Source organism: Leptodactylus fuscus, chromosome 4 (genome assembly GCF_031893055.1).
Source record: "Leptodactylus fuscus isolate aLepFus1 chromosome 4, aLepFus1.hap2, whole genome shotgun sequence".
Lineage (NCBI taxonomy): Eukaryota > Metazoa > Chordata > Amphibia > Anura > Leptodactylidae > Leptodactylus > Leptodactylus fuscus.
Genome location: NC_134268.1, coordinates 105,470,785 through 105,486,193, shown reverse-complemented (window position 1 = coordinate 105,486,193; position 15,409 = coordinate 105,470,785). Strand labels below are relative to the sequence as shown.

Here is a 15,409-nt window from a genome sequence, read left to right as displayed (position 1 = left end):
TTTTATAAATCACCATTGTATAGTCAGTGGTGTGAAAAGACATTTCCATCATTACGATCCTCATTGCCACTGTGGAGTGCCATTGTTGCCCAGCAGCAGCTCATACTAGAGCTATTTACCAGATATCACTTCCTTAAGTACAACCATGCCCAAAAATTTTAAGACATACAAATTTAGATTTGTATGTGTAAAATGAGGCAGTTATCATATCATCAAGACCTTCAAGGAGAGACGTTCAATTGCTGTGAAAAAGGTTTTGGGGCACTCAAGAAAGCCCAGCAAGTGCCAGGACTAGGTTCAACATGAGTGCAGAGCTTGCTGAGGAATGGCAGCAGGCAGGTGTCACTGTCTTTGAAGACACACTGAGGTCAAGACTGGGAGACAAAGAGAATAAGGTCAAAGAGGACCTAAGCATCCATTATATGCATTTGAACTTCATGAAGTGCTGGCCTTTTCTTCTATATTGATGTCAAGAAGAATAGCAAAAATCCACTTCTCTCCAAGGAAAATATTGAGGAAAGAAAGCCACTCTGCAGGAAGTACAGGAACTGGAGTGCAGAGGACTGGGCTAAATTTATTTTCTCTGATGAACATTGAAGCAGCAAACATTGAATAAAACAAAATTTGTGACAGTCTCAAAACTTTTGGTAATGACTGTATGAGCAAGAGATTTCTTTTATTCAATCTGTTAACCTAATTTAAAATTGTTGTAGTTTCCCAATTTACCTCTATATATTTTGGTGCCAGTAAGCAGGCAAAAAATCTTGCACACTCGTAATAAATTAAATTAGATTTTTTTTTTCTTTTTAAATGTAGACCCCATAAATGTAGCCCCATATAGGGCTCACAATGTACATTTTTCTCTATCAGTATGTCTTTTGGCATATGGGAGGAAATCCATGCAAACATGGGGAGAATATACAAACTCCTTGCACATGTTTTGTCCTTAGCAGGATTTGAACCCAGGACTCTAGTGCTGCAAGGCTGCAGTACTAACTACTGAGCCACCGTGTTGCCCCATGAGATATTTTTAATATGCATGAAAGAGGCGCTTTCTTCTGCAGCCTTGGTGCCCTTGTCCCTCTTGTGCCAGAGGTCCCTGCAGCTTTTGTGTGTGACAAAGGTGGATGCCTGAAATGTCACGTCTTTGCTGCATACTAAAATATCTCACTATTGCGAGTGTGCAAGATTCTTTGCTTACTTAAAGAACGGGTTGGGCTGCTATCGCTGCATTCTTTCCCTGGAATGCCACTGCTACCCTTCCCAAAAGTAAGTATGACAAGTTACTGCTGAGGCCACTGATTGGTTGCAGTGGTCACATGCTAGCACTTTTGGGGGGAAAAAGAGATTAAGGACTGCTGAAGTGTCTGTGCTGGTTAGGTGGGGGATTGAAGCCCTTTTTTTTTTTTTTTTTGCTATTTTAGGGATGTGTTCCAGACAAATGATACTGATGATCTATCCATGGGATAGGCCGTTCTTATCAGATTGGGGGATTCTGACAGCTGGGACCCCTGCTGATTCACTGTTCTCAGCAGCCACTACAGGAAGAACAGAAATGGAGAAGATATATGTTCTCTATATAGCAGGTGTGTATGGTTACTGCAGATCAGCTTCCATTCACTTTAGATACTGAGCTGCAGTAACTCATCACAACCACTACACAGAGAACAGAGCTATCTGCTTCCAGGTCTGTTCTTCATATAGTGGCTGCTGAGATTATCAGCAGGGGTCCTATTGATAGGTCAGCTATGTCGTTTGCCCAGAAAACTGTTTTAGGTTAAGGCCTCAATTTCTGTTTTTTTACTGAGTTTTTCAAAACACTTGAGATTCTGCAGCTAAAAACACACGCTTTTTGAAAACACTGCTTTTCCACAGCTCTTTATCTCTACAATGTCATTCAGTTTGCTGGTACTATAAAATGCAGTGCTTGCCACAATATGGAGCTTTAGCCTCAAGTACTGTCATGTAGCTTTTACAGGTGTATATTTAAAGCGTACTTCCAGTTCTTAAAAAAAAAAAAGAAAAAAAAAAGCTTTTCATAAATGAATAGTGCGTTTCATTATAAGAAACTTTGTCATATCTTTTATTAAGGAAATCTGTTTCCTTTATCACTTATTAAGCTGTTCCCCTACTCCTTAACTTTAATCTAACTGCTTGTTTATATTATATCTGTCTCCGTCTTCATCCTCGCACAATCAACTCTATGGAACAGGGAGGACTTGAGATCTTATAGACACTTATCTACAACTTAGTGGTGTTAAAAAAGGAATAGCAAACATATAGTGTAACAGCAGCAATTGTTTGTCTTTTCAGATTTTAATCTATACTATCAGTTATGAAAAGTTGTTTATAACTGGAGATAAACTTTAATCATCAAAGTAAATTTTCCTTTTTGCAGATGTTGCAGGTAACAAGGTGCCATACTACACAAAACCAAGCTACTGTGATTCTCGTGCACTACCTCTGCCTGATGTGCCCTTTGTTTCTGAGCTGAATCCACAGCAGAAAGCACTGAAAGTAAAAGAAGAAGGATCCTGGACTCAGCTAACACAGGAAGAAAAACTGGCATGTATGTCGTGTCTTATACCTGAATGTCATACATATAGAACATATTAAAGCTCACAGTATGATGTGTGTTTCAATGATGAGCATAATATATGATCTACCCCTTCCAGCTCAGCTCTACATGATAAAAAAAAGTTTTTTCAAAAAGTCACCTTTTGTTTGCCAAAAAAGTCCTCTTAATGTCCTCTTGGATAGGGGATTTTATGTACCGCTGCAAATCTGAATTCAGCACACTTTTAGTTTTGCAGGTGATATTGGTGCTGTTAATTTTGGCATATAATATCACTGCACTCAGAGGAACTAGCTTCACAGCTCAGCATCACTACTAGGGAGTGAGGAATGACCCCCTGACCAGTGCTGTTTTATCACATTGGCAGGCACAGTGCAAAAGTTTCATAAATGGGTCCTTCCCATCAAAATCCCTTGTAAATACCTGATTCGTACATATGATAAAGCTCCATCAGTGGCTTCCACAAAATAAAATGACCCTTTGTGCCCCTCACACAGTATAATGCCTTCTTAGTGGTCCCATACTAATTAATGCTCCTCAGTGACTCATCACACATCATATGCCACTGCAGAGGCATCAGTGGCCGCTCATACATTAACCTGTCCCCTTTCCAGCTTGCCTCCACAGTATAATGGCCACTTTCCAGGCTGTCACCACAGTATAATTCCCCATTTATAGGTTGTCTTTCCCCCCAGTATAATGTCGACTTTTCAGTTTACCCCCCTGAAACGCACCCCCTTTCCAGGTTGCCCCCTCCCCCTTCCCCATATCATACCCACTTTCCAGGTTGCTTCCCACAGCATGTCCCCTTTTCAGGTTGCCCCCACAGAATAATGTCACCTCTTACGGTTGCCCCCCAGGATTGTGTCCCCTTTCCAGGTTGCCCTCACAGTATAATGTCCCCCTTTCATATTACCCCTCCCCCCAATGTCATCTCCCCCATCCAGGTTACCCTCCCCACATAATCATGTCCTCCTTACCAGGTTGCCCCCTCATTGTATCATGCGCCCTTTCCAGCTTGATCCCCCCTCCTCCATCTCCTACAGTATAAGGTCCCTTTTCCAGGTAGCTCCCCATGTCATTGCTGCCACAATATGATGTCTATTTTTCAGGTTGCTCCCCATATCATGTCCCTTTCAATGATGCCTCCCCCCAGTATCATTTCTTTTCAGGTTTGCCCCCTCTATAATGTCTGCTTTCCAGGTTGCCCTCCAGTATTATGTCTCCTGTACAAGTTGCTCCAACCAGTATCAATCAAGTCAAGATTAAAAAACAAAACAAAACACCTAATACTAAGCTTTCCCCCTTCTCCTGTTATCTTCTGTCAGCAGCCAGCAGCTTCAGGGAGCAACAGGCACAAAGTAAGTGATATCACTACAATGCGCCTCCTGCTCCTGAGCAATGCACTGGGAGCAAAGACAGCGGAATGGCCAAATAGTGATGCAGAGAGTGCACAGCTTTCTGCATCACCATTGTACTTGTGAGTGCAATCTGCTCTAAGGCCGGGTTCACACGGAGTTACGTGCCGCGAGATTTGGCACGTAGACGCCGCGTGACCCTTTGCGTGCCGTACACGCTCCCATTCATTTCAATGGGAGCGGGGAGCGTATGCGCCGCGCTAGTTTGCGGCCGTGAATAAATGCACGGCCGCAAACTAGCGCGGCGCATACGCTCCCCGCTCCCATTGAAATGAATGGGAGCGTGTACGGCACGCAAAGGGTCACGCGGCGTCTACGTGCCAAATCTCGCGGCACGTAACTCCGTGTGAACCCGGCCTAAGTATCACCATATTGAAGCTGGCACGTAGGGGGTTAAATGGTCGGCCGCCGGCTAAGTCTGCATTCTGGCCACTTCCATTCGTTCCTATGGGTGCGTGCTATTCGAAACGGCCGTTTCGAATAGTACTCGCTCATCTCTAGTGGTTATACATTACATAGACAAAGAGAAGGTGCAATTAGTATAATTAATATATCATGATTGGCTATAAATTTGTCACATAAATTTTAGCTCGTAACTATTGGATAAGGCACAAATAAGAAGTTTCATCCCATTATACTCATTATAGATAACAGTTTTCTGCAGGGAGGGGATGAGCTCTGGTCAGAGCTCGACAAAGGAATGTAAGATGGCTACAGGCACAAGCTGGAATCCTTCGCATAATCCACTCATATATGCCCAGAGGACACAGATTAGTTGGATCTGTAAAATATCTGACTTTGCCAGAACAGCGGGACAGCATTCTAAATTCTAAATTCAGGACTGTCCCAAGAGGCCCCACTACCATAAGACCCGATGCAAGTGCAACGTTGTCCCTATGGTTAAATCGGCCCTACCCCTGAGGGTACCCTTCCATAGTCTTAGACATGGCAGAGGGCCTTCCCCACCTTTCCAGTGATAACACTGAGCTGTGAGGCAAGCCCCTCTACCAGTGCAGTTATATCAGTAGCCAAAACTAATGGCCCTAATATCTTTTGTACCAGGGCAGATACCTACAAAAATAAAAGCTCCCTGAATGGTATATAACATGCTCTGTCTTAGATGACATGAAAGGTCCTCTTTTACAAATTGCTCTTATGTCTGCTGTATTGTGCAAATAAGTAATTTGTGCAACACTTTAAGTTTTTTACCAATTGTATTTATTGTACAATTGTATAACAAATTAGTCTAATAGACCAGCAATAACTATGATAAATGAAGACTCTCCAGTATTAATGATTGTTTACCGCTCTTTTGCAGTGTATCGTATCAGCTTCAACCAGTCTTTTGCAGAGATGAAAAAAGGAAAACCATCTGAGTGGAAAACTGTAGTGGGTGCTGTACTTTACTTGTTGGCCTTTAGTGGACTATACCTCTGGTGGCATCGTGTGTATGGTAAGTTCCAATCTTGATTTAGAATATAAAGCCTATTTTTATTTGATATACAGTATTGGTTATTGTTTTATGGTGTGACACCTCAGGACATTACTGTCAACTGGGTCAAAGTCTTGATAACACTTGGTAAGAATGATCAGCACTCATTTACAATGGCAAGTTACACTACCTGATGCATATGACATTCAGTTTGCATGGGACAATAATTATCTTGCATTTGAATGGGAGCACAGGTATATGGGCCAGTTATTGGGCATGCTTGTTCCCGATAATGAGGCAGTGCAGTAAGTTATTAAGGTAGGGGTGGGGTGTAAACAAAAAGTTCAGTACAAAAGAACTGCTGAGCCCAATAAAACATGTAAAAATTGATTGTTACAATCACCTTTACTCTTTCAATGTACCTTACGGAAAAAAAAAGTCCCTGTGTTACTGGAATTTACAGAGAGAAAATATTGTCGGCCATTGTAAGAGTAGAATTTGGCTCTGTTCCAAAATTCTCTCCTTAAATCTCCTAAAGTGCATCTAAATTCTTCTAAACTTGGCAGCTTAGTATGCCAGTGCATGAAACATTACCCATAGTCATGGCCAACAGATGGCAGCAAATCCCTTTCTCACTGTTATACACATAGGTGAATAGCATAGGTTTTTCTGTTTCCTGTCCTACTGATGTAGCTGCTTTAACATAGAAGCTTAAAGGAGATATCTGGTTTCTAACATTGATGGTCCATCCTTAGTATAGGCCAGGGGTAGGGAACCTTCGGCTCTCCAGCTGCTGTGAAACTACAACTCCCAACATGCTCTATTCACTTCCATGGGAGTTCCAAGGAAAGCAGAGCATGTATGCATGCTGGGAGTTGTAGTTTTGCAACAGCTGGAGAGCCGTATGTTCCCTACCCCTGGTATAGGCAATCAATATTAGATCTGCAGGGGTCTGACATCCGCACCACCACAGATCACCAGTACTGATACAGCAAAGTTTGCGGCATTGTTTACATACTGCGTGCCGTGCTGCTCACTCGCAATAGAAATTGTAGCAGCAGTTGTGAGTACTGTATTGCTGTCCCAATAAAATCTATATGGCAGCGCTGCAATACCTAGACTTGGAAAAAAGTGTTAGGAGGAATATAACACAAAATAAATCACAGCCCTAGCTGTTTGAACATTTATCGATCAATTTATGGATAGACATTTTGTGTGTCATTTTGTTGTTTTAATCCATTCCTCCGCTGCTCCAGTCTCTTAATAATTTTGGTGCATCTCAGGATGTCCTGTGCATCAGAATTGAAATCTAAGAAATCTAGCACTGTAGCTTCATCTATGTCTACTAGGCTGAGTTGTCTCCATCCAGGCCAATCGTAATCCCTGTTTCACTCCACCCACTTAAAAAAAAAGTGACAAATGTATAAGAAATAGCCAAAAGTTTTTTTTCCACCATAATGGCATGCACCAAAAACTGACTTTTGTCATGACTTGTAGTCCAGAAAACTGATGCAAAAGTAATGGTAGTTCAGTTTCTATAATCCACATTTACAAAAGAATTTGCAGCTTTGTTCTGGTGCACTCAAGAACTGTGTTTAATCTGTTGTGGGATACATTTATTAAAGGGTTTTTTCAGCCTTAACTTTGTTATATAAATAAAAGCAGAACTTCTTACGACACTGTTCACAGCAGTGGCTAATGGCAACCAGAAGCAGCCACATCTGATGATCAGTGCAGGGTACGTGTCTTAGGCCCCAACTGATCAGATACTGATGGCTTATCCTATGGATAGGTCATCACTATAAAAACCCTGTGGCAGCTTGCAAACCCCTTTAAGGAACCCAACCTTGAAGACAGATAGGTTTGTGTCACATCTCCCCCCCCCCCCCCCCCACACACACAGAAAATCCATGCAAGCTACATCTTCCACCCCATGGTACAACCATGCACCTCAAATCTCACCCCTCACAGTACACCTTACACCCAACATCTCTGCCCCCCACAGTACACCTTACACTCCACATCTCCCCCACCACAGTACACCTTACACCCCACATCTCTGCCCCCCACAGTACACCTTACACTCCACATTTCCCCCACCACAGTACAACTTACACCCACATCTCTCCCCCCACACTGTACATCCTGCACTCCACATCTCTACCCCACAGTGAACCCTGCACTCCACATCTCCCCCACACTGTACACCCTGCACCCCACATCTCCCCCTCCCCACACTGTACACCCTGCACCCCACAGTAAACCCTGCACTCCACATCTTTCCATTTTCCTCCACTGCAATATACAATTTTTCTTCATGTGGAAGGATCTTCTTACAAGCAAAGACATGCCTATCCTGTCACGTGACTAGAGAATGTCATGTCTGATGTCAGAAGGTCCTTACTGAGTATAGTATGTAGCCTTTACTCAGGGAAAACAGCCGGCGGAACGGGCAAAGCTTGTTTACGAGCGAAACACTTCAAGAGCATAGCGGGACAAGCCAAAAGCCATCCGGGACGGGACGGTGGGACAGTAGTGTAAAATTGGGACTGTCCCGCCAGATCCGGGATGAAAGCACTAGTGCCCATTTTGCACCGTAGCTCATTTGCATACTGACAAAAATTATGTTTTCTCACATTCACAAGGGGAAGACACTATTTGATTCAGGTGACCCTACCTATCTGTGAGGCTAGATTGATATACTGGGTTCTACTGGCAGACTTTAAGTGCTATACTTGGTAGGTTAGTGAAGCAAAGATGGATATTGCTCTCTGTTTGGCCAATATATAGATGCATTTGTGAACTGTAATTTTTTAACATGTTGCAAAAAAATTAGTGCAGTCACTCTATTTAGTGGAATAAAAATGAAAGAAACATCTCTAGACATATTTAAAGATGCAACAAATTTATCAATCTCATGACACTTTGATACATTTGCTCTGAATATTGACATCATTGACCTCAGTAAAATACTGTTAACCAATATTGGTGCTAGAGAACTGATTGTGGCCAACGGAACTGTATTTGTATACTTTGCCACATCTGTGCAGGCTGTTGTATGTGAACAGAAAACAAAGTATGCAGTTGCTAGGAGCCAATGCAGGAAAGAAGCTTGTATCTGAATAATGAAGCCATTATTAATCGGGTAATAATGCTGTAAGCTGCCAGCAGGTGAAGATGCGGATCTCTTGTGTCTCTACAGACAGTGTCGGGCATATTGAGATGGCAATGCTGAGCTAGTACAATACTGGCAATATGACGGTCTGGTAGAATTTTTCTGAGGGCAGAGAGTATATGATTGTGATCGGGCTACAGGTAACACCATGCATAATGGGTGCAGCATAATCATGTACACTTAAAGCCCATGTAACAGCAACCATGTCTCTTATTGTGGGCCTAACCCACAAACATTGTGCACATCAATTCAAGAGCATACTTCAGACCAGCAGAAATGTGAAAGTTATGCCATGTTCCTGCCAGATGGTTGCAGTAGCTCTCTCTTTGCTGTGACCTCTACCTTACAACACATTTCATTTCTCTGCCATCTTATTTCATATTGGACGTTGGCTTATCAGGACAACAGCATGAGATCATAGAACTGTCCTTCATTTTCTATGCAGAAAACTATAACCTTATAACATCATTTTTATGCATGGAGAGATGAAATGATTGTACATGAAATAATTCAGTTTATCTTTCCTGTAAAGATTTACATAGGGCATATTTACATATAAAGTAAAAATGGTATAAACTCATTATAAGTACAGACGGCGAACCGCATATTATGAACCAGGTTTGACCCAAATATTCCAAATTGTTCAGTTGTCAACGAAACTGAACAAATGCTGATTCATCCCAGAAGAAATAAAATGGCCACTGTCATGTACAGTATTTAAGCAGGAAATACAGAAGAGACACATGTGTATGAGTCACTGGACTCAGTGTATGATGTTCTAGCACCACCTGGCATCAGCTGCCTTCAAAGTGTTGTTTTCAGGGTCAAAATTAAGCACCTTTTCCATTTCACAAGTTATTCTAGCTTTTTCAGCTGGCAGGACATGCACGCTGGTAGTATGCCCAAATTGTTCTTGAAATTTTGCAGCTTGCCACTCTGCCAACACTTTTGGCATTTGGTCCTATCCCATACAGCAGGGGTGCCCAATACGTCGATCGCGATCTACTGGTCGATCGCAATGGACGTATGGGTTGATCGCGGGATGCAGCCAGGGATCCCCGGTGTCTGCTTGTTCACAGTGCAGGCTGAGAGTCATCTACGGACACTGGCAGGCAGATGGTGTCCAGATATAACTGTCAACCTGTGCTGTGAGCAAGCAGACAGCAGGGATCCAGTGCGGCCACAGAACGCCGCTGTCTCCTGCTCTCACGCTCCGCATAACCCCGCCCACATGCCTGGCCCTACCCACAGACACGTCCCGCCCACAGGCCCGCCCCGGCCCCGCCCACAAGAAGTGGGTAGTAGATCTTTCAACTTGGTCATGTAATACAGTAGCTCACATGCTGACAAAGTGTGAGCACCCCTGCCATACAGGGATAACCAGAATGATAATCCTGATTCTTTTCTGCTTCTATTCTGAAATATCCAACAGGTAGGCCATGCGCACTGATAATGTTCCCCACATTCTATATTTGGCAGTGCTACATGTCACTGTCACTCTGTGACAGAAAGAAAATAAGACAATCACGTCACCATTGCTTCTTCAATACCAATGCAACATTGTTCTCATAAAGTGATTATTTTTGGAGCCTTTTTTTTTTTTTTTAAAGAAAAGGCAAATACTTCATCACTTTTCACACCACAAGTTTGTCTCCCAAATAACAAGACTGTAGCACTTCTAAGTCATCAAATTTTTCTACAAAACCATGTGTGTGTAGAAACGCATAGTCAAGCACCTTTCCCCAAAAAGGGTAATTTTTGGAGCCTTTTAATTATTAAAATGTGTAAAAGCGAGTGTCAGGGCAATGTATGGTTAAACATGGAGTTTGTATCCACTGCTTACCATCCGTTTTTCCATAGACATACATGTCTCTTTGACTTTGACATGGGGGGGGGGGGGGACCCAATAGTTTCCAGAATGAGGCTGCTGCGCGCGCAGTTTTCGTAGTACGGGATTCTGCAGCTAGTTATTTGTTAAACCACGCCTTCTCAGTCAGTGTGTCAAGCGGCGTTGATGCGGAAGATTTCATCTACCCGCAGTGAATTTTCTTGCAAGAGCTGTTTTGTCCAGCCGTCGTTTTTCTTCATGGAGAAGTTTTATGAGCATCGGAAACCGTTCAAATATTGAAGACCGCTTACAAGCCAACCCAGAATTTTTTTTGAAAATTATTACAGGAGATGAGTCTTGGTGCTATGCTTATGACCCGGAAACCAAACAACAATCAAGCCACTGGAAGACGCCATCCTCGCCCCGCGCCAAAAAGGCTTGTCAAGTGAAGTCCAATGTGAAGACAATGGTCATTTGTTTTTTTGATGCAAAAGGGATTGTGCATTCGGAATTCGTTCCAACAGGTCAGACTGTCAACCAGGTTTTCTACTTGGGGGTTCTCAAGTGGTTGCGCAACAGTGTGCGGCGAGAAAGGCCCGAAATGTGGCCGTCTGGTGATTGGTTTTTCCACCACGACAATGCCCCAGCCCATACTGCCATCTTGGTGACCACTTTCATGGCAAGAAAGGGCATGGCTGTCTTGCCCCACTCTATTCACCCCATATGGCTCCCAGTGACTTTTTTAATTCCCACGAATGAAGAGGAACCTCAAGGGGAAGCGTTTCGCCAACGTGGAGGAGGTGAAGAGGAAAACGACGGAGGCACTTGCACACATCAAAGTAGATGAGTTTAAAAATGTTTTGAACAATGGCAGACGAGATTTGACAAGTGTATTGCCGCTAAAGGAGAGGACTTTGAAGGAGATTGACGGAATTTTGTACAAAAAATAAATACGTTTCAAAAACAACTTTTCTGGAAACTTTTGGGTACCCCCTCATAACTTTGGCTATGTTTGACAGTGCTAACTGGCTGCCGTGAGTGAACGGCATCGACGGTGCACAGGGGACACACAGATGTCATCTGTGTGCCACGCGTGCACTGACCGTGCTTTCGCGGCCCCTTTCATTCAATGAAAAGGAGCCACAGAAGCAGGGCCCAAAATTGGACAGAAATAGGACCTGTTCCATATCTTGCGGCCTGTACTGTCAGCCCACATACATGACCATGTAATTTATGGTCATGTGTACAAACTCATAGAAATTAATAGGTCAGTATGCTATCCGGGAATAACACGAATAGCACACTGACCGTTCATATGGTCGTGTGCAAGGGGGCTAAGAGAGCTATAAATTGGATAGGTAGGTTCCTAGGGACCATGAGAGTGTACTATATTATGTATTAAGCCATTTTAGGGTCCATTCACACGGAGTAAATGCGCGCTCATTTTGGCAAAATACACGTGTAAAAATGAGACTCCCATTGACTTCAATGACATTTTTTTTACATGTGTAAAAGAATATGTCAAAATACACGTGTAAAATGTCATTGAAGTCAATGGGGTCTTATTTTTACATGTGTATTCTTTACACGTGTTTTTTTCCAAAATGAGTACGCGTTTACTCCGTGTGAATGGACCCTTAAGGTGTGGTTCGTACTGAACTTGTTCTCTTTGAAACAAATCTTGGATCCAAGTCACCCGAACCTGAAACAAAACTTAAGAGGTTCTTCCTGTTGCTATAGCCTAAATGCAATTGAATTCCTACATTGGATGCAGGGTAGGCAATGGCTGTGGGGCACATGGATGGAGAATAGAGATGAGCGAACACTGTTCAGATCAGCCGATCCGAACAGCACGCACCCATAGAAATGAATGGAAGCACCTGTGATGCCGGCCGGCCGCCGGCAAAGTCAGCGCCACAGGTGCTTCCATTCATTTCTATGGGTGCGTGCTGTTCGGATCGGCTGATCTGAACAGTGTTCGCTCATTTCTAATGGAGAACAAGTAGGTCCCGCTCACAACAAAAAGTAGCAGTGGGTCAGTAGTAGTAGGGAAAAATGTAGCTAAAAAGTTACAATGTTCACCTGTGGGGGCAATGTATCAAGGTTTTTCCCGCAGCGCTTATCACAGAAAGTCTCCAGAGGTTATGGGTATACTGGGGGATTATTTAAAGAACAACTGGAAAAAGTAATGAACTTAACGGTAAAACAATAATATGTATGAGAATACTCCTTATATTGTGAACATCATAACAACAACAGTCACCATACCCTGCATGTCAGGTAAAGGAGAATGATCATTCTGTGCTATGCATACTGAGCTTTGTTGTCTTTCTATCACATTCTCGACTTCTCATTCATGCCAAGTAAAGCAGTTTGGTCAGTTTTCCCATGAAGTCTCAAAGGAACGGCTGGGCTGACATAAGTGCTGGCACCTTGAGAATACCTGCAGAGTATTGCCAAAAGCCTTGATTTCAATTACCACACAAAACATAAGAAAGATTTACAAAACAGCTTGCTCTGATGTAAGTGTGATGCAGGTTCTGTGAAGAGGCGGGGCGCCACATCAAGGAAAAAAGAGAGCAATTGTTTTGTAGAACAAAGCAAATACCTTGGCACAAATACCCATGAAATGTTGCCTTGTTTTTGGTATACTCAATGGCAGAGCGCCCTCTCATTAAACTAGTGTAAACTATGCACATTAACCATTCGCATGCTGCACAGCTGTGGCATTTACAATAATATGCATTAATGGATCAGGAGTTAATGCTAAAGGTTTTATATAACTATAACTGTTCAATAACTATTGAAGGCTCCCAGGCGAATCCCATGCCCACTTCGCGGAAAAAAACGCAGTGTGGACACGCTACGATTTGCAAAGCTGTTGCGGCTTTGCAAATCGCAGCATGTCAATTATATCTACGGAAACGCCGCCGGTGGCTTTCCCATGGATATAATGGGAATAGAAAGTCCACAGAGGAAAACTCAGTGAACTTGCTCTTCAAAGCGCTGCGGAAAGAACCGCAATGTGATCACGCAGCGGTTCTTTCCGCAGCGCTTTAGCGCTGCAATTACGGCCTGTGGGGCCTTAGCCTTAGGGAGCCTTCACACTGAGTTTTTTACCTATTGCTTTCAATGTGATACACGCGTATCACATTGAAAGCAATAGGTAAAAAAGCCTCCCATTGATTTCAATGGGTAGCGCGCATATGCCGGCACCCATTGAAGTCAATGGGATCTGTGTAATATGCTGCTCACTCTAAACGAGTTTTATGTTCAGAATGAGCAAGCGTAAACTCCGTGTGAAAGCTCCCTAAAAAATAAAAAGACTTTAAAAATTTTAATCACCTCCCTTTCCTATAACACATATAAAAGTAAAAAACTCACAGTTAACTTCTAATATTGCTTCTAAATAATTTTCCTATACAGTGAATGCTGTAGTGGGAAAAACAATTAAAAAAAATGGAATTGACATTTTTTTTTTAGTACTATAAAAATTTGGATAAAAAGTGATAAAAGCAATAGACAAAAGACATCTGGCCCCGCAAAGAAAGAAACCTTATGCATCCCAGAACACTAAATTATATAAAAAAAATATGGGTTTCAGAATATGGCGACTCCAAGAAATTTTGCTTGCAAAGTTTTGGATCTATTTAAAACCCTAGAACGCATGACGTTAAAAATATATACATATTAATGTATTGGAAGCCTTTTAGGCCTCCATGCAAATAATATCGAAAAACACACTTAAATTACTTTCACAAGTTTATTTCAAAATTGAAAAATAAAATATGAATAGTGGACAACATTTTTATTACAATTGAGCAAAAAGTTAAGCCCCCCATATTGGGGCCCCCAATATGCGTTCTAGGGTTTTAAGGGGCTAAAACATTAAAAAATATGGAAATTTGGTTTCCCTGGAATCATACCAACCCATAGAAGACAGGTGACTTGTTGTTATTTCAGCTGTACAGTGAACGCCATAAATCAAAGCCTGTAACAACGTCTCACAAAATTCAGTTTTTCTCAAATTCCACCACATTCTGAATTGTTTTCTAGCTTCCCAGTGCATCATATGGAATATTAAATTGTACCAATTATGAAACAAACATTAAGCTCTAATATGGCTCTGTGAACGGAAAAATAAAAAAGTTATGAGATTTGGAAGGCAGGAGTCAAAAACGAAAATTAAAAAATGCCTGTGGTGGGAAGGGTTAAAGAGGTTGCGCCACGATAAACATTTTTCACCAAGCCACAGAATTTTTGATAAATGTATGGCACCTAAGGGCTGAATTATTAGAATAAGGGTGCATTCACATGGAGGAAAATGGCGCTGAATTTGGTGTGGAATCCGTGTCAGATTCAGCGCTGAAACAAAAGCCTCCCATTGACTTCAATGGGTTCCTTTTTCTGAATTTGCTGTTGAATCCACGTCAGATTCAGTGTTGAAAAAAAAAGCCTCTAGCAGAAAAATTAACCCATTGAAGTCAATGGGAGGCTTTTTTTTCCAGCGCTGAATCTGACGTGGATTCCATACCAAATTCAGCGCCATTGTCCTCTATGTGAATGCACCCTAAGGATCCTGAGCCAACTGTACTTTCTCACTGCCACATAATTCAATGTCTTTAGGACCTCTGGAAACATACAGTATCCGGTAATCAGTATAAAAACAACTGAAAAAAATTGTCCTCTCCAAAATTCTATAACCCCTAACTTGTAATATTTTTAGGCCGGGTTCAGACAGAGTATTTTGGACCAGAATTTGACGCGGATGCTGCCTCAGGTTCCGGTCCAAAATATGAGTCCAGTCACGGCACTCCGATCTGGATTAGGCCCAAATGTATGTGCCTAGTCGGGAGGAGCGAGTGTATTCAGGCAGATTCGTGAGGTGAATCCACCTGAAGAATGAGCATGTCGCTTTTTTTTTCTGGCTCCCGGAAAGAATTGACCAGCTCCCATTGATTTCAATGGGAGACGTTTTTTT

General features: G+C 42.4%; 1 protein-coding gene across 1 annotated transcript in view; it reads left to right on the top strand.

Annotated features, from left to right (window-relative positions):
* LOC142201157 (cytochrome c oxidase subunit 4 isoform 1, mitochondrial-like) overlaps positions 1-15,409 on the top strand; it is a 179,457-nt gene that overhangs the window by 17,192 nt on the left and 146,856 nt on the right. The window contains exons 3-4 of the mRNA XM_075271984.1: positions 2,399-2,569; positions 5,312-5,446. Coding sequence (XP_075128085.1) covers positions 2,399-2,569; positions 5,312-5,446 — 306 coding nt within the window. The remainder of the gene's footprint in view (positions 1-2,398; positions 2,570-5,311; positions 5,447-15,409) is intronic.